Genomic DNA, 20,700 nt, shown 5'->3' with positions numbered 1-20,700 from the left:
ACCAAGGCCACTGAGTTGGAACAAGATGGCTGAATAGAAGCCTCCACTGATAGCTCCCCCCATCACCCACAGGAAACCAAGTTTTAACAATTATCTGCACACAGAAAAGCACCGTCATAAGAACCAAAAATCAGGTGAACAATCACATTACCTGGTTTTAACTTTGTATCACTGAAAGAGGCATTGAAAACAGGAAAAACAGTTTTGAAACCCTGATGCTGCCCCTCCCCATTCCCCAGTAGTACCCATGTGGTGCAGAGAGAGAAACTGTACATGTAGGGGAGGGACAGCATAGTGACTGGGGGACTTTACATTGAACTCAGTGCTGCACTGTTGCAGCAGAAAGCCAAAACTGTTCTGACCTCAGCTGGCACCTACCCACACAGAGAGCATTTGGACCAGACATAGTCAGAGGAGAAGCACCAATCCCAGTTATCAGAACTTGAATTTCTCAGCAGGCCATGCCACTGTGGGCTAAAGTGCTCTGGAGTCCTAAGTGAATTTAAAAGACAGTCTAGGTTACAAGGACTGCAATTCTTAAGCAAGCCCTGATGCTGTCCTGGGCTTAGAGCTGGTGAACTGGGGCAACATGTGACCTAAGCTAGACACCAGACAGGATGGCTGAGGAAGTGCTTATGCCGTGCCTCTCCCAACCCTAAGCAGTGTAGCTCACACCAATGCAGGTGACTCCTTCCTTCTGCTTGAGGAGAGTAGGGAGAAGAGAAAAGACAGCTTTGTCTTGCATCTTGGATACTAGCTCAGCCACAGCAGGGCAGGGCAACATGCAGGGTTGTGAGGCCCCCATTTCAGGCCTTAGCTCCCAGATGACATATGTAGACATACCCTGGGCTGGAAGAGAACCCGTTGCCTTGAAGGGAAGGACACAATTCTGGCAAGATTCATCACCTGCTGACCAAAGAGCCCTTAGACCCTGAATAACTAACTAATAGTGATATCCAGGTAGTATGCTATGGGTGTTAGGTGAGACTCTGATACATGCTGGCTTTGGGTAGCATCTCAGCCATAGTGGGGTAGAGAACCAAGTGGGACCTTGGGGCCCCCAAGTCCAGGCTTAGGCCCTTCGACAGTATTTCTGGACCTGCCATGGGCCAGAGGGGCGCCCACTGCCCTGAAGGGCGAGTCCCAGGCCTGGCAGTATTCACCACAAGCTGACTGGGGAGTGCCTGAGCCTTAAGTGAACATTGGTGGTGGCCTGGCAGAACTCCCCATGGGCCAGTGGTGGCAGCAGCAGGAGAGGCTCTTCCACTTGTGGAAAGAGGAGGGAAGGGTGGGAAGGATTTTGTCTTGTGGTTTGGGTTCAAGCTTAGCTGCAGTAGAATAGAACACCAAACCTGGAGAAAGATACCAATATTCAAGTCCAAGGTTTTAGAACACCAAGCAAATTTAACCCAAAGAAGACTACCTCAAGGCATTTAATAATCAAACTTCCAAGGTAAAAAATAAAGGAGCCTAAAAGCAGCAAGAGAAAAGAAACAAATAGCACACAATGGAGCTTCAACATGTCTGACTGCAGGCTTTTCAGTGGGAACCTTACAGGCCAGGATAGTGGCATGACATATTTAAAGTGCTGAAAGAAAACACTTAGTATATCTCATGAAAATATCCTTCAAACATGAACTAGCAAGAGAGATTTTTCCAGACAAACAAAAGCTGAGAGATTTCATCACCACCAGACCTATCCTACAGGAGATGCCAAACATAGTTTTCAAATCTGAAAGAACAGGATGAGCAATAAGAAATCATCTGAAGGCACAGAACTCACTGGTAATGATAAGCACACAGAAAAATAGACTATTATAATACTGTAATTGTGGTATGTAAACTACTCATGTCTTAAGTAGAAAAACTATGAGCCCATCAAAAATAATAAATACAACTACTTTTCAAGATATAAACAGTACAAAAAGATATAAAGAGAAACAAAAAAAGTAAAAGGCAGGAGGATGAAGTCAAAGTGTAGATTTTTTAATTAGTTTTCTTTTTGCTTGTTTATGCAATCAGTGTTGTCTTCAGTTTAAAATCATGGGTTATAAGATATTATTTTCAAGCTTCATGGTAATCCAAAATAAAAACTATATACAACAGATACACAAAAAATGAAAAGCAAGAAATTAAAACATACCACCAGAGAAAATCACCTTCACTAAAAGGAAGACAGGAAGGAAGGAAAGGAAGAGAAGACCACAAAACAACCAGAAAACATAAAACAAAATGGCAGAAGTAACTCCTTACTTATCAATAATAATATTGAATGTAAATGGACTAACTAATCAAAAGACATAGCATGGATGAATGTATTTTTTTTTTTTTAAGGAGAAGCAAGACCCAATGGTCTGTTGCCTTCAAGAAACACACTTTACCTATAAAGTCACACATAGACTGAAAATAAAAGGATAAAAAAAGTATATATTCCATGCCAATGGAAACAAAAAATTACCAGGAGTAGCTATGCTTATATCAGGCAAAATAGACTTCAAGACAAAAACTGTGAGAAGACACAAAGAAAGTCATTATATCATGATACAAGGGCCAATTCAGCAAGAGGATATGACAATTATAATTTATATGCAAGAAGCACTGGAGTGCCCAGATATATCAAGCAAAAAATATTATAGCTAAAGAGAGAAATAGACGTCAATACAATAATAACTGGAGACTTAACCACTTCACTTTTGGCACTGGACAGATGTCCCAGACAGAAAACTAGCAAAGAAACATCAAAGTTATGCTGTAGACCAAATGAACATAATAAATATTTACAGAACATTTCATCCAACAGCTGCAGAATGCGAATTCTTCTCAGCATATGGATAATCCTCAAGGATAGACCATATGTTAGGTCACAAAACAAGGTTTAAAACATTTTTTAAAAAGGAAATAATATCAAGCATCTTCTCTGACCACAGTGGAATAAAACTAGAAATTAATAACAAGAATTTTGGAAACTATACAAACACATAGGAATAAAGCAGTATGCTCCTGAATGACCAGGGGGTCAATGAAAAAATTAAGAGGAAATTGAAAATTTCTTGAAACAAATGATAATGGAAACATAGTATACCAAAACATATGGGATCTAGTGAAAACAGTGCTAAGGGGAAATTTATAGATATAACTGCCTACACCAAAAAAACCTAATTATGCACCTTAAGGAACTAGAAAAGCAAGAGTAAACCAAACCCAAAATCAGTAGAGAAAAGAAATAATAAACATCAGAGCAGAAACAAAAAAATTGCAATGAAGAAAACAATAAAGATTAATGATATGAAAAGTTGGTTTTTGAAAAAATAAAATTGATAAACATTTAGCTAGACTACCTAAGACGTAGAGAGAAGACCCAAATGAGTAAAATCAGAAATGAAAGAGGAGACATTACAAATAATTCTGTAGAAATTCTAAGGATCAATAGTGGCTACTATAAGCAACTGTATGCCAATAAATAGGAGAATCTGGAGGAAATGCTTACATTCCTAGATACACACAAAGTACCAAGATTGAACCATGAAACAATCAAAAACCTGAACAGACCAACAAGAACAAGATAGAATGCATAATAAAAAGTCTCCCAGCAAAGGAAAGCCCAGGACCCAATGGCTTCACTGCTAAATTCTAGCCAACATTTACAAAAGAACTAATGCCAATCCTACTCAAACTATTCTGAAAAATATAGGAAGAGAGAATACTTCCAAACCTATTCTATGAGGTCAGTATTACCTTGATACCAAAACTAGACAAAGACACGTCAAAAAAAGAAAACTTTAGGCCAATATCCCTGATGAATATTGAGGCAAAAATCCTCAACAAAATACTAGCAAACTGAATTCAACAATGCATTAAAAACATCATTCATCATGATCAAGTGGAATTTATCCCTGGGATGTAAGGATGGTTCAACATAAACATATCAATCAGTTTGATGCATCATATAAAGAGAATGAAGGACAAAAATAATATGATCTTTTCAATTGATACTGAAAAAGCATTTAATAAAATTCAACGTCACTTCCTGATGAAAACCCTCAAAAAACTGGCTATTGAAGGAACATACCTCAATGTAATAAAAGCCATAAAAGGCAGACCCACAGCTAGTATCTTACTGAATAGGGAAAAACTGAAAGCCTTTCATCTAAAATCTGGAACACATCAAGGATGCTCACTTTCACCACTGTTAGTCAACATAGTGCTGGAAGTTCTAGCTACAGCAGTCTGATGAGAGAAAGAAATAAAGGGCATCCAAATTGGAAAGGAAGAAGTCATATTTTCCTTGATGATTTTTTCTTTTTTTTGAGACAGAGTCTCACTCTGTTGACCAGGCTGGAGTGCAGTGGCGCGATCTTGGCTCACTGCAACTTCCGCCACCTGGGTTCAAGCGATTCATCTGCCTCAGCCTCGCGAGTAGCTAGGACTACAGATGCACACCACCATGCCCGGCTAATCTTTTATTTTTTTTTTGTATTTTTAGTAGAGATGGGGTGTCACCATGTTAGCCAGGCTGATCTTGAACTCTTGACCTCATGATTTGCCCGCCTCAGGCTCCCAAAGTGCTGGGATTACATGCGTGAGCCACCACGCCTGGCCAATATGATCTCATAGCTGGGAAAACATAAAGACTCCTCCAAAAAAAAAAAAAAAAAAAAAAAAAAAACTATTAGAGCTGATAAACAAGTTACGGGATACAAAATTAACATACAAAAATCAGTGGCATTTATATATGCCAAAGGTGGACAATCTGAAAAAGAAATCAAGAAAGTAGTCCCATTTACAATAGTCTCAAATAAAATTAAATACCTAATAATTAATTTAGCCAAAGAAGCCACAGGTCTCTGCAATGAAAAGTATAAAATATTGATGAAAGAAATGGAAGGGGACACAGAAAAAGGAATATTTCATGTTCATGGATTTGAAGAATCAATATTGTTAAAATGTTCATACTACCCAAAGCAATCTACATATTTAATGCAATCACTAACAAAATGCCAATGAGATTCCTCACAACTAATAAAAACAATCCTAATTTTTTTTTGTCTCCTGCCCATCCCCACAGTTCTACAATTTTTGTGGAGCCACAAAAAAAACTCAGAATAGCCAAAGCTATCTTGAGCAAAAATAACAAAACTGATGGAATCACATTACCTGGTTTCAAATTAGAATTCAGACCTTTAGTAACCAAAACAGTACGGTACTGGCGGAAAAACAGACACATAGACCAATGGAACAGAATGGAGAGCCCAGAAACAAATTCATAAATCTACAGTAAACTCATTTTAGAGAAAAATGCCAAGAACATACATTGGGAAAAAGACAGTTTCTTCAACAAATGGTGCTGGGACAACTGGATATTCATATACAGAAGAATGAAACTAGACCCCTATCTCTCACCATATACAAAAATCAAATCAAAATGGATTAAAGACTTAAATCTAAGACCTCAAACTATGAAGCTGCTACAAGGAAACACTGGAGAAAACTCTCCAGGAATTTGGACTGGGCAAAAATTTGTTGAGTAATACTCCTCAAGCATAGGCAAACAAAGCAAAAGTGGACAAATGGGATCACATCCAGTTAAAAAGCTTCCACACAACAAAGGAAACAATCAACAACATGAAAAGACAACCCAGAGCATGGGAGAAAATATCTGCAAACTACCCATCCGATGAAGGATTAATAACTGGAATACATAAAGAGATCATATAACTCCGTTAGAAAATCTCTAATAACCTGAATTTAAAATAGGCAAAAGATCTGAAGAGATGTTTCACAAAAGAAGACACATGAATGGCAAATAGGCATTTGAAAAGGTGCTCACCATCACTGATCATCAGAGACATGCAAATCAAAACTACAATGAGATATCATCTCACTTCAGTTAAAATGGCTTTTATTCAAAAGACAGGCAACAACTGCTGTCAAAGATGTAGAGAAGAGGAAACTGTCATACACTGTTGGTGGGAAAGTAAGTTAGTACAACCACTATGGAGAACAGTTTGCAGCTTCCTTAAAAAACTAAAACTAGAGTTACCATATCATCCAGCAATTCCGCTGCTGGTATATATCCCAAAGAAAGGAAATCAAGATATCAAAGAGATATCTGCACTCCCATGTTTGTTGCAGCACTGTTCACAATAGCCATGATTTGGAAGCCTAAGTGTCCAGCAAGAGATGAGTGGATAAAGAAAATGTGGTATCTGGGGGTGGTGCCAAGGTGGTCAAATAGGAACAGCTCCAGCCTGCAGCTCCCAGCATGAGCGACACAGAAGACAGGTGATTTCTGCATTTCCAACTGAACCTCCGCTGCTGATACACAGGCAAACAGGGTCTGGAGTTGACCTCAAGCAAACTCCAACAGACCTGCAGCTGAGGGGCCTAACTGTTAGAAGGAAAACTAACAAATGGAAAGGACATCCACACCAAAACCCCATCTGTACATCACCATCATCAAAGACCAAAGGTAGATAAAACCACAAAGATGGGGAAAAAGCAGTGCAGAAAAGCTGAAAACTCTAAATATCAGAGCGCCTCTCCCCCTCCAAAGGAACGCAGCTCCTCTCCAGCAACAGAACAAAGCTGGATGGAGAATGACTTTGATGAGTTGAGAGAAGAAGGCTTCAGAGGATCAAACTTCTCTGAGCTAAAAGAGGAAGTACAAACCCAGCACAAAGAAACTAAAAACCTTGAAAAAAGATTAGACTCATGGCTAACTAGAATAACCAGTGTAGAGAAGTCCTTAAACGACCTGATGGAGCTGAAAACCATGGCATGAGAACTACATAACGAATGCACAAGCTTCAGCAGCCGATTCTATCAACTGGAACAAAGGGTATCAGTGATTGAAGATCAAATGAATGAAATGAAGTGAGAAGAGAAGTTTAGAGAAAAAAGAGCAAAAAGAAACGAACAGAGCCTCCAAGAAATATGGGACTATGTGAAAATACCAAATCTACGTCTGATTTGTGTACCTGAAAGTGATGGGGAGAATGGAACAAAGTTGGAAAACACTCTGCAGGATATTATCCAGGAGAACTTCCCCAACCTAGCAAGGCAGGCCAACATTCAAATTCAGGAAATACAAAGAACGCCACAAAGATACTCCTCAAGAAGAGCAACTCCAAGATATGTAATTGTCAGATTCACCAAAGTTGAAATGAAGGAAAAAATGTCAAGGATGGCCAGAGAGAAAGGTCAGGTTACCCACAAAGGGAAGCCCATCAGACTAACAGCGGATCTCTCAGCAGAAACTCTACAAGCCAGAAGAGAGTGGGGGCCAATATTCAACTTTCTTAAAAGAATTTTCAACCCAGAATTTCATATCCAGACAAACTAACTTTCATAATTGAAGGAGAAATAAAATCCTTTACAGACAAGCAAATGCTGAGAGATTTTGTCACCAACAGGCCTGCCCTACAAGAGCTCCTGAAGGAAGCACTAAACATGGAAAGGAATAACTGGTACCAGCCACTGCAAAAACATGCCAAAATGTAAAGACCATCGATGCTAGGAAGACACTGCATCAACTAATGAGCAGAATAACCAGCTAACATCATAATGAGAGGGTCAAGATCACACATAACAATATTAACCTTAAATGTAAATGGGCTAAATGGTCCAATTAAAAGACACAGACTGGCAAATTGGATAAAGAGTCAAGACCCATCAGTGTGCTGTATTCAGGAGACCCATCTCGCATTCAGAGACACACATAGGCTCAAAAGGATGGAGGAAGATCGACCAAGCAAGTGGAAAACAAAAAAAGGCAGGGGTTGCAATCCTAGTCTCTGATAAAACAGACTTTAAACCAACAAAGATCAAAAGAGACAAAGAAGGCCATTACATAATGGTAAAGGGATCAATGCAACAAGAAGAGCTAACTATCCTAAATATATAAGCACCCAATACAGGAGCACCCAGATTCATAAAGCAAGTCCTTAGAGACTTACAAAGAGACTTAGACTCCCATACAATAATAATGGGAGACTTTAACACCCCACTGTCAACATTAGACAGATCAATGAGACAGTTAACAAGGATATCCAGGAATTGAACTCAACTCTGCACCAAGTGGACCTAATAGACATCTACAGATCTCTCCACCCCAAATCAACAGAGCATACATTTTTCTCAGCACTACATCACACTTATTCGAAAATTGACTACATAAGTGAAAGTAAAGCACTCCTCAGCAAATGTAAAAGAACAGAAATTATAACATACTGTCTTTCAACCACAGTGCAATCAAACTAGAACTCAGGATGAAGAAACGCAATCAAAACCGCTCAACTACATGCAAACTGAACAACCTGCTCCTGAATGACTACTGGGTACATAACAAAATGAAGGCAGAAATAAAGATGTTCTTTGAAACCAATGAGAACAAAGATACAACATACCAGAATCTCTGGGACACATTTAAAGCAGTGTGGAGAGGGAAATTTATAGCACTAAATGCACACAAGAGAAAGCAGGACAGATCTAAAATTGACACTCTAACATCACAATTAAAAGAACTAGAGAAGCAAGAGCAAACACATTTAAAAGCTAGCAGAAGGCAAGAAATAACTAAGATCAGAGCAGAACTGAAGGAAATAGAGACAAAAAACCCTTCAAAAAATCAATGAATCGAGGAGCTGGTTTTTTGAAAAGATCAACAAAATCGATAGACTGTTAGCAAGACTAATAAAGAAGAAAAGAGAGAAGAATCAAATAGATGCAATAAAAAGTGATAAAGGGGATATCATCACCAATCCCACAGAAATACAAACTACCATCAGAGAATACTATAAACACCTCTATGCAAATAAACTAGAAAACCTAGAAGAAATGGATAAATTCCTGGACACATACACCCTCCCAAGACTAAAGGAGGAAAAAGTTGAATCCCTGAGTAGACCAATAACAGGCTCTGAAATTGAGGCAATAATTAATAGCCTATTAACCAAACAAAGTCCAGGACCAGCCGGATTCACAGCTGAATTCTACCAGAGGTACAGGGAGGAGCTGGTACGATTCCTTCTGAAACTATTCCAATCAATAGAAAAAGAGGGAATCCTCCCTAACTCATTTTATGAGGCCAACATCATCCTGACACCAAAGCCTGGCAGAGACACAACAAAAAAAGAGAATTTTAGACCAATATCCCTGATGAACATCGATGCAAAAATCCTCAATAAAATACTGGCAAACTGAATCCAGCAGCACATCGAAAAGCTTATCCACCTTGATCAAGTGGGCTTCACCCCTGGGATGCAAGGCTGGTTCAACATACGGAAATCAGTAAACATAATCCATCATATAAACAGAACCAAAGACAAAAACCACATGATTATCACAATAGATGCAGAAAAGGCCTTTGACAAAATTCAACAGCCCTTCATGCTAAAAACTCTCAATAAATTCGGTATTGATGGAACATATCTCAAAATAATAAGAGCTATTTATGACAAACCCACAGCCAATAGCATACCGAATGGGCAAAACCTGGAAGCATTCCCCTTGAAAACTGGCACAAGACAGGGATGCCCTCTCTCACCACTCCTATTCAACATAGTGTTGGAAGTTCTGGCCAGGGCAATCAGGCAAGAGAAAGAAATAAAGGGTTTTCAATTAGGAAAAGAGGAAGTCAAATTGTCCCTGTTTGCAGGTGACATGATTGTATATTTAGAAAACCCCATCATCTCAGCCCAAAATCTCCTTAAGCTGATAAGCAACTTCAGCAAAGTCTCAGGATACAAAATCAATGTGCAAAAATCACAAGCATTCGTATACACCAATAACAGACAAACAGAGAGCCAAATCATGAATGAACTTCCTCTCACAATTGCTTTAAAGAGAATAAAATACCTAGGAATCCAATTTACAAGGGATGTGAAGGACCTCTTCAAGGAGAACTACAAACCACTGCTCAATAAAATAAAAGAGGACACAAACAAATGGAAGAACATTCCATGCTCATGGATAGGAAGAATCAATATCGTGAAAATGGCCATACTGCCCAAGGTAATTTATAGATTCAATGCCATCCCCATTAAGCTACCAATGACTTTCTTCACAGAATTATAAAAAACTACTTTAAAGTTCATATGGAACCAAAAAAGAGCCCACATTGCCAAGACAATCCTAAGCCAAAGAACAAAGCTGGAGGCATCACGCTACCTGACTTCAAGCTATACTACGAGGTTATAGTAACCAAAACAGCATGGTACTGGTACCAAAACAGACATGTAGACCAATGGAACAGAACAGAGCCCTCAGAAATAATACCACACATCTACAACCATCTGATCATGACAAACCTGACAAAAACAAGAAATGGGAAAAGGATTTCCTATTTAATAAATGGTGCTGGGAAAACTGGCTAGCCATAAGTAGAAAGCTGAAACTGGAACCCTTCCTTATACCTTATACAAAAATTAATTCAAGATGGCTTAGAGACTTAAATGTTAGACCTAAAAGCATAAAAACCCTAGAAGAAGACCTAGGCAATACCATTCAGGACATAGGCATGGGCAAGGACTTCATGTCTAAAACACCAAAACCAATGGCAAGAAAAGCCAAAATTGACAAATGGGATCCACTTAAACTAAGAGCTTCTGCACAGCAAAAGAAACTACCATCAGAGTGAACAGGTAACCTACAGAATGGGAGAAAAATTTTTGCAATCTACTCATCTGACAAAAGGCTAGTATCCAGAACCTACAAAGAACTCAAACAAATTTACAAGAAAAAAACAACCCCCTCAAAAAGTGGGCAAAGAATATGAGCAGACACTTCTGAAAAAGAAGACATTCATACAGCCAACAGACACATGAAAAAACGCTCATCATCACTTGTCATCAGAGAAATGCAAATTAAAACCACAATGAGATACCATCTCACACCAGTTAGAATGGCAATCATTACAAAATCAGGAAACAACGGGTGCTGGAGAGGATGTGGAGAAATAGGAACACTTTTACACTGTTGGTGGGACTGTAAACTAGTTCAACCATTGTGGAAAACAGTGTGGCGATTCCTCAAGGATCTAGAACTAGAAATACCATTTGACCCAGCCATCCCATTACTGGGTGTACACCCAAAGGATTATAAATCATGCTGCTATAAAGACACATGCACATGTATGTTTATTGTGACACTATTCACAATAGCAAAGACTTGGAATCAACCCAAATGTCCATCAATGACAGACTGGATTAAGAAAATGTGGTGCATATACACCATGGAATACTATGCAGCCATAAAAAAGGATGAGTTCATGTCCTTTGTAGGGATATGGATGCAGCTGGAAACTATCATTCTCAGCAAACTATTACAAGAACAGAAAATCAAACTCCACATGTTCTCACTCATAGATGGGAGTTGAACAATGAGAACACTTGGACCCAGGAAGGGGAACATCACACACCGGGGACTGTTGTGGGGTGGGGGTAGTGGGGAGGGATAGCATTAGGAGATATACCTAATGTAAATGATAAATTAATGGGTGCAGCACTCCAATATGGCACATGTATACATATGTAACAAACCTGCACATTGTGCACATGTACCCTAGAACATAAAGTATAATTTAAAAAAATAAAAATAAGTTAATTTAAAAAACCAAAGAAAATGTGGTATCTGTACACAATGGAGTACTATTCAACCATAACAGATAATGAGATTCTGTCATTTGCAACAATATTGATGGAACTGGAAGTCATTATATTAAGTGATATATGCCGGGCACAGAAAGACAAACTTTGCATGTTCCCACTTAACTTGTGTGAGCTAAAAAGTTAAACATTGAATTCATGGAGAAAGAGAGTAGAAGGATGGTTACCAAAAGCTGGGAAGGGTCGTGGTGGGGTAGGAGGTAAGTGGGAAAGTTTAGTGAGTACAAAAAATAGTAAGAATAAATAAGATCTGGTATTTGTCAATAATAATTTAATTGCACATTTAAAAATAACCAAAGCAGGGCCAGGCATGGTGGCTTACACTTCTAATCCCATCACTTTGGTAGGCCAAGGCAGGCAGATCACTTGAGCCAAGGAATTTGAGACTAACCTGAGCAACATGGCGAAAACCTATCTCCACTAAAATTACAAAAATTGGCCAGGCATGGTGGCACGTGCCTGTAGTCCCAGCTGTTTGGGAGGCTGAGGTGGGAGGATCATTTGAGCCCAGGAAGTTGAGGCTGCGGTGAGCCAATATCTTGGCACTACACTCCAGCCTGGGTGACAGAGTGAGACTGTCTCAGAAACAAACAACCAAAAGTGTATAATTGGATTGTTTATAACATGCAGGATAAATGTTTGGGGGATGGATACCCCATTTAACATGTGATTATTAGGCATTGTATACCTCTATCAAAATATCTCATGTATACCATAAGTATATACACCTACTTCTGTGTACCCACAAATATTTTTTAAAAACTGAGGCCACTGAAATTTTAAGTAACCTCATAACCGATGTATCTAGCTAATGAACACTTTCCAGTGCTCTTCTCAACTGTCCATGTCCTCACATACTTCACAACTAAACTAAGAGTAAGTGTTCAAGACTGAACTCGAGCTTCATTTTCTTTACAGAAACATCTGTGTCTGCAGTATTTCAGCACTCTCTCTCAACTCTGGGTGTTAGCATTTTATATTATATTTTATTGATTTTAAATAGTTATTTCTCTGAGATATCTTTTCTATTTATTGCTTTATATTATTATTATTGAAAAATTAGTTAAATTTTCACCTATGTATATCTTTTCCCCTGAGCTGGATTACTAACTCCTTGGAGTTAGTATTTTACAATATAATACTTTTTTCTGTTTTCCACAGTACCTAACACAATGCTGTGTATATTAAAAAGTACTTTAGTTCTTATTAACTAAAGAATGATGCTGTATCCTCAATGTGTCTGAACAGACAACTTTTTCTTTATATATGTAAATGTGTATTAACTCTTTTAACTAACATAACCAGACATTGTTCTCTGAAAACTGTAATAAAATAGAAATAGGGGAATGCTATTCAGCCTTAGAGGGGAAAAAAACGGGAAATCCTGTCATTTGTAACAACATGGATAAACCTGGAGCACTTACATCAAATATGCTAGGAAGAGAAAGACAAATACCACAGTATCTCAGTTATAGTGGATCTAAAAAAAATCAAACTCATAGAAGCAGAGAGTAGAATGATGCCTACAGGGGTGGGGCTGGGGCTGGTGGGCAGTGGGGATTGGGGAAGATGTTGGTCAAAGGATAAAAAATTTTAGGAGGAATACGTTTAAGGTATCTATTGTACAAATTGATGACTACAGCTAATAGCAACGTATTATATACTTGAACATTGCTAAGAGAGTAGATTGTGTAGTGTTCTCTTTACCAAAAAAAGTGTGTGAGGTAGTATATGTTAATTGGTTTTATTTACCCATTCCATAATATATACATTTTCTCAAAACATGTTGTGTACCATAAATATATACATTTTTGTCAATTGAAAAAAGAAATTAAATAGGAAAATGAGATTGCTGCTCAGTTTTTCTAGATTATTGAAGTTTAACTTCAGGGTTTAGTAAGGTTTTTTTGGCTCACATTTGAAATAGATACTTAATAAAACTTAATTTGCAGTATCATTCACTTTCAAAATAACTAATATATTCAATACCTGTCCTTTCAGATTGAGCAGTTTAATGCTGAAGAGGAAGCATTTGGTTGGCTACCATCTGTATATCCTCAACGTAAAAAAATCCAAGATGGCTTGAACCCTTATCTTCGTCTTTACGAAACTGCTGTCGAATTTAGCAGCAAATATAGAACATGGACTGAAGGGCCATATCACAAAGTGAATCCAGACCAAGTAGAAGCAGATATTGGAAATTACTGGAGAGGATTATATAAACTGGAGAAAACCTTTCATGATTCTCCATATGCATTGGCAATGACAAAAAAAGTAAGATCAAAGGTGGAAGATTTCAAGCAGCACATTCCTCTCATTCAAGTGATCTGTAATCCTGGTTTGCGCCCCAGGCACTGGGAGGCCATGTCTGCCGTTGTTGGTTACCCTTTGCAGCCATCAGATGACTCCACGGTCTTCTCCTTTTTAGACATGAATCTGGAACCATATCTAGACAGATTTGAAGGTATTAGCGAAGCAGCTAGCAAAGAATATTCTCTTGAAAAGGCGATGGAGAAGATGATTACTGAATGGGATGCAATGGAATTTGTCATCCATTCTTATAGAGAAACTGGGACATTTATTTTGGCATCAGTTGATGACATTCAGATGTTGTTGGATGACCATATTGTTAAAACACAAACTATGCGAGGATCTCCTTTCATTAAGCCTTATGAAAAACAAATGAGGTAAAGTGACATTTATATGGCAATGTTTATGCTCTGTTACCAAAATCACTTGTATTTAATGTAAAGCTCCTTTGAGAATTATTTCACACTTAATATCTCATGCTTAATATTTTATTTCTTTTGAGAATTGATTCTGCATTTCATACTTAGCATTTAATACTAAATATTTAAGATCTTTAAATATTTAAAGATATAATCAATGGCTTCATTGCTATTGGAAGATTGCTCATTCTTTGCTATCATCTTAATGGTTTATTAACTTCTATACTCATAACAAAGACAGTGGACAGTCAACATCCAGATACTTGTTTTTATTGCCTACAATATGATCTTATTTTTTAACTCTCAAAAAGTAATTTTGTATCTGTGAACTAAAGATAATTTTATTTTTAAAATATATTAGCTTGTCATAGAGGATTGCTGAATATCTATTGTAATTTCTACTCATATGCATGAAGGATGGCAAATAAGTGAAAAAGAATGAAACTATAATTTTAGTTTGGGACTTTTAAGCATCATACACAGCCAATTAAAGTAAGCCTAGCTGTCAATGTTTCCAGTTTTTGTAATTTACATTAAGCAGGCTATATATTACCTTTAAAAAACAGAGCCCATCAAAATCAGACTACTGTCTTCAGTGGATTTTCATGGCAAGGGAATGCTAACAGCTTGGTAGTATCTGCCTATGGTGACTTAGGTGTTGTCATATGCTTGGGCATGTTCTGACTGGCCTTGGCTCATTCTCTGGTCATTCTGCCTCCTGCCAGCTTGCTCCAGAATGCACATTAAGACAAGAATTTTTGAACTACTCTGAAAGTGGTACATCTAGATTCCATTTTAAGGGACTATGCATGATATCATTACCTACTTGGAAATTTTCTGAATCAGACAAAAATTAGATAGAAAAAGAGGAAGAACAACAAAAGAAAACAGAAGCATTCAGGTTTTTTTTTGTGCAAAGAAGTTAAACAAATTCACTGATAAGCATTGAAATAAAAATATTTTAGAAAGACATCTGAAAATCCCTGGTTAGTTGGCAAACTCATTAACATTTGTTTGTTTTAAAGATCTAAAATCACAGAACACTGCTTAAAAGATGAGTAATATGTTAATATACGTAAGACTACGCCACATCTAAGTTCTGTTGCTATTAAATTAATTAATTAATTTGAGATGGAGTCTTGCTCTGTTGCCCAGGCTGGAGTGCAGTGGCGCGATCTCAGCTCCCTGCAACCTCCACCTCCCGGATTCAAGCGAAGTTCTGTTGCTATTAATAAATCATTCTTCCTTATGACTATGTTATCTCTGATAGCAGAGTAATTACAAATGTCTGAGTTCAAATCTTGGCTCTATTGTTTATTTTCTGGCTAAACTTGAGCCTGGCAGTTGCCTCTATGTGCCTTAGTCTCTCCATTGATAAACAGATGTTACGATGACCCTACCTCATAGAGTTGACATGATGATGGAGTAAACACATAGAGACCTCAGAACTGTGCTTGTAAAATTATTAGTTTATGGAGTAATTATATTTATTCTTGAGGAAATTAAATCATTATGTGTATTCTCTATATTTAGAAACGAACTGATAACCTATTGTAAATTTAAATATTCCACCTTCTCATGAATGCTACACTATTTTGGAGTATGTAGATTTTTCTTTAAATGCCAGTTACATTTTATAAATTGAAATACAGTTGACCCTTGAACAATTTAGGGTTTTAGGGGTGCTGAATCCCCACGCAGTTGAAAATCTGCATAAAACTTTTGACTCCTCAAAACCTTAACTACAAATAGCCTACTGTTAACCAGAAACCTTACAAATAACATAATGCATACTTTGAATGTTACATGTATTATATACTATATTCTTATAATAAAGTAAGCTGGAGAAAAGGAAATGTTAAGAAAATCATGAGAAAAATATATTTACTATTCATTAAGTGGCAGTGGGTCATCATGAAGATCTTCATCCTCGTCATCTTCATGTTGAGTATACTGAGGAGGAGGAGGAGGAGGAAGAGGAGGGATTGGTCTTGTTGTCTCAGGGATGGCAGAAGCAGAAGAGGTGGAGAGGGTGGAAGGGGAGACAGGAGAATCAGGCAAAGTCCATGTAACCTTTATTGAAAAAAATCCGTGTAAAAGTGGACCTACACAGTTGAAACCTGTGTTGTTGAAAGGTCAACTATATTTTAGAAATAAAGGCTTTATTCTAGAAATAAGGGGCCCAAATTAAGGGGGAAAAAAGAGCGTTGAAGGAAAGGAGTATTGGATGTAACTATCTTTCCTCAGAAGCTCAGAGTATCCTTGATTAGGAATACCTTTACTGTCAATAAAATCTCATTTTTCAATTTGTACTCTCTAGTCATGGAACTAGATAGCAGAAAGGTTTATTTCTATGATAGAAATAACTAGATAGCAGAAAGGTTTATTTCTATGATAGAAATAACTAGATAGCAGAAAGGTTTATTTCTGTATACAGAAACCAGCCCAACAGTAGATAAGTATATCTTAACATGTATATCTGTATAAGCATAAGTGTTATATTATTATCTTTAAACATATTTTATAGAACAAATCTAGTGATTTATCTTTAAATGCAACTAGATGAATGGAAATTGGAATATTATATACATTATATACAAGGTTATATACAGTTGTATAACATTATATACAAGATTGACAGTCTAGTTGTCGTTTTGAATTTTGTCATTTGAAACATTTGCTTGGTTTGCTGTCAATAAGAGCCACTGTGTTTTGCTTCTCAGAGAATGGGAGGGCAAGCTCCTACTGCTTCAGGAGATTCTGGATGAATGGCTCAAGGTCCAAGCCACGTGGCTGTATCTGGAGCCCATTTTCAGTTCTCCAGACATTATGTCTCAGATGCCTGAGGAAGGGAGACGATTTACAGCTGTGGATAAGACATGGAGAGATATAATGAGAACTGTCATGCAGGTAGGTGAAAAAATCTCCAAAAATGCCATTATTTGGTTGAAGTGACATGATTTGTGTTTTCAGAAATCCATATAAACCATTATTGTTTCCAATAAGCCATTATCTGTTTCACATGTACATTGTCTTTTCAGCTATTATTTTAGAATGCCAGGAGCAGAAAATGTTGCAAGCAAAAGTAGATATTTTGTCCTGATTACTCCTTGAAGTCCAAATTGAAATTTGCATTGTTTAACAACCTTTGGTTCTATTATTGATTCTTATCTGATACTCTGATAGGAAGACACTGTACGAGGTACTTGCTGACTCCGTCTATTCTGTGGCTGTCTTGTTATGGAATACAACCCACTGAAACTCACTGTGGTGCACAAATGTCAGTATGCCAACGACTCAACACATTTTTCTGGTAGGGACCTAAAAACAGATGAGTTGCAAAGATAAATATATCTAAAAAGTTCAATAAATGCAAATAAGATACAGTAAAGAAAGAAAAATACACAAATACTGTGGAGGAGAACTTACAATTTAAACTAAAGAGAGAATTTAATAAAAACTGGTAACACTAAAAAAAAGTACCTTTTGTGTTCAATTCAGAGGACTTTTTTTTTTTTTTTTTTTTTTTTTTTTTTGAGATGGAGTCTCGCCCTGTCACCCAGGCTGGAGTGCAGTGGTGCAATCTAGGCTAACTGCAACCTTTGCCTCCCAGGCTCAAGTGATTCTCCTGCCTCAGCCTCTCGAGTAACTGAGATTACAGTCATGTGCCACCATGCCCAGCTAATTTTTCTATTTTTGGTAGAGACGGGGTTTCACCATGTTGGTCAGGCTGGTCTTGATCTCTTGACCTCAAGTGATCCACCCATCTCGGCCTTCCAAAGTGCTGGGATTACAGGCATGAGCCACTGTGGCTAGCAGAATGCATTTATTTACTGCCTCAGAAGCATGGTTGTGTGTCATTAAATATTAAAATAGAAAAAAGTTAGTTATTAAATCATATCATTAAATGAATATAAACTTCTGCATTGGTATTTTGATAAAATATAATACTATAAGGTAGGATAAGTATTATCTTAAAAATATCCTACCCTGAAATAGAAATATGCATATCTTTATTGTTATTTAAACTTTAAGAGCTGTTACTATAATCCAAAATGTTGATAATACTGTATTGACGTCAACTATATGATTTGATAGGAAAATATTCAGAAAGATGGACATGGTTTTATTTATTTAATCTTTACCTCGTTTATATAATAGTACCTGAAATAAATCTTTTTATAAACCAAACCTTTGTAAAATTAATCACACTGGAATTAATTCCATATTTAAAGAACCCATTAGTAAGTTGCTTTGTAACACAATCATCTCTAATTAATTTATGTCAGAAATTCAGTCTTTTATATATAGTTTCCTTATGGCGGTGCAAAATCCTCATAATATGGATATATTTTCGTTAGGAAGGTGATGAAGGAGAATTTTTTTGTTGTTTAAAAAAGCAAAAAGTAGTAGAGACGGGGGGTGCCCAAGATGGCCAAATAGGAACAGCTCCAGCCTCCAGCTCCCAGCGTGAGCAACACAGAAGACGGGTGATTTCTGCATTTTCAACTGAGATAGCAGGTTCATCTCACTGGGGCATGTCGGACAGTTGGTGCTGATCAGCAGGTGCAGCCCGACCAGCGAGAGCTGAAACAGGGCGAGGCATCACCTCACCTGGGAAGCTCAAGGGGCAAGGGAATTCTTTTCCCTAGCCAAGGGAAACTGAGCCACACAACACCTGGAAAATTGGGTAACTCCCACCCTAATATTGCACTTTACCGAGGGTCTTAGCAAACGGCACACCAGGAGATTTAATCCCACACCTGGCCTGGAGGGTACCATGCCCACGGAGCCTCCTTCCTTGAGAGCACAGCAGTCTGAGATCTAACTGCAAGGCAGCAGCAAGGCTGCATAAGGGATGCAGTAAACATCAAAAGGAATAACTGGTACCAGCCACTGCAAAAGCATGCCAAAATGTAAAGACCATCGATGCTAGGAAGAAACTGCATCAACTAATGAGCAGAATAACCAGCTAACATCATAATGACAGGATCAAGTTCACACATAACAATATTAACCTTAAATGTAAATGGGCTAAATGGTCCAATTAAAAGGCACAGACTGGCAAATTGGATAAAGAGTCAGACCCATCAGTGTGCTGTATTCAGGAGACCCATCTCATGTGCAAACACACACATAGGCTCAAAATAAAGGGATGGAGGAAGATCGACCAGCAAATGGAGAACAAAAAAAAAGCAGGGGTTGCAATCCTAGTCTCTGATAAAACAGACTTTAAACCAACAAAGATCAAAAGAGACAAAGAAGGCCATTACATAATGGTAAAGGGATCAATGCAACAAGAAGAGCTAACTATCCTAAATATATATGCACCCAATACAGGAGCACCCAGATTCATAAAGCAGGTCCTTAGAGACTTACAAAGAGACTTAGACTCCCATGCAATAATAATGGGAGACTTTAACACCCCACTGTTAACATTAGACAGATCAACGAGACAGAAAGTTAACAAGGATATCCAGGAATTGAACTCAACTCTGCACCAAGGGGCCCTAAAAGACATCTACAGAACTCTCCACCCCAAATCAACAGAATATACATTCTTCTCAGCACCATATCACACTTATTCCAAAATTGAGCACATAGTTGGAGGTAAAGCACTCCTCAGCAAATGTAAAAAAACAGAAATTATAACAAACTGTCTCTCAGACCACAGTGCAATCAAACTAGAACTAAGGACTAAGAAACTCAATCAAAACTGCTCAACTGCTTGGAAACTGACCAGCCTGCTCCTGAATGGCTACTGGGTACATAACAAAATGAAGGCAGAAATAAAGATGTTCTTTGAAACCAATGAGAACAAAGATACAACATACCAGAATCTCTGGGACACATTTAAAGCAATGTGTAGAGGGAAATTTATAGCACTAAATGCCCACAAGAGAAAGCAGGACAGATCTAAAATTGACACCCTAACATCACAATTAAAAGAACTAGAGAAGCAAGAGCAAATACATTCAAAAGTTAGCAGAAGGCAAGAAATAACTGAGATCAGAGCAGAACTGAAGGAGATAGAGACACAAAAAACCCTTCAAAAAAATCAATGAATCCAGGAGCTGGTTTTTTGAAAAGATCAATAAAATTGGTAGACTTTTAACAAGACAATTAAGAAAAGAGAGAAGAATCAAATAGATGCAATAAAAAATGATAAAGGGGATATCACCACCAATCCCACAGAAATACAAACTACCATCAGAGAATACTATAAACACCTCTGTGCAAATAAACTAGAAAACCTAGAAGAAATGGATAATTTCCTGGACACTTACAGTCTCCCAAGACTAAGCCAG

The 20,700-nt window shown here is 37.7% G+C and overlaps 1 protein-coding gene across 3 annotated transcripts in view; it reads left to right on the top strand.

Annotated features, from left to right (window-relative positions):
- The window catches only part of LOC105468290 (dynein axonemal heavy chain 7), a 340,382-nt gene that overhangs the window by 97,639 nt on the left and 222,043 nt on the right, over positions 1–20,700 (top strand). For all 3 annotated transcript variants that reach the window (XM_071073104.1, XM_071073106.1, XM_071073105.1), the window contains 2 exons: positions 13,665–14,350; positions 17,116–17,302. In XM_071073104.1, the coding sequence (XP_070929205.1) occupies positions 13,665–14,350; positions 17,116–17,302 (873 nt within the window). The remainder of the gene's footprint in view (positions 1–13,664; positions 14,351–17,115; positions 17,303–20,700) is intronic.

Source organism: Macaca nemestrina, chromosome 11 (assembly GCF_043159975.1).
Source record: "Macaca nemestrina isolate mMacNem1 chromosome 11, mMacNem.hap1, whole genome shotgun sequence".
Taxonomy (NCBI): Eukaryota; Metazoa; Chordata; class Mammalia; order Primates; family Cercopithecidae; genus Macaca; species Macaca nemestrina.
Note: the sequence above shows the minus strand (reverse complement) of the source record. Positions and strands in the feature narration are given on the sequence as shown.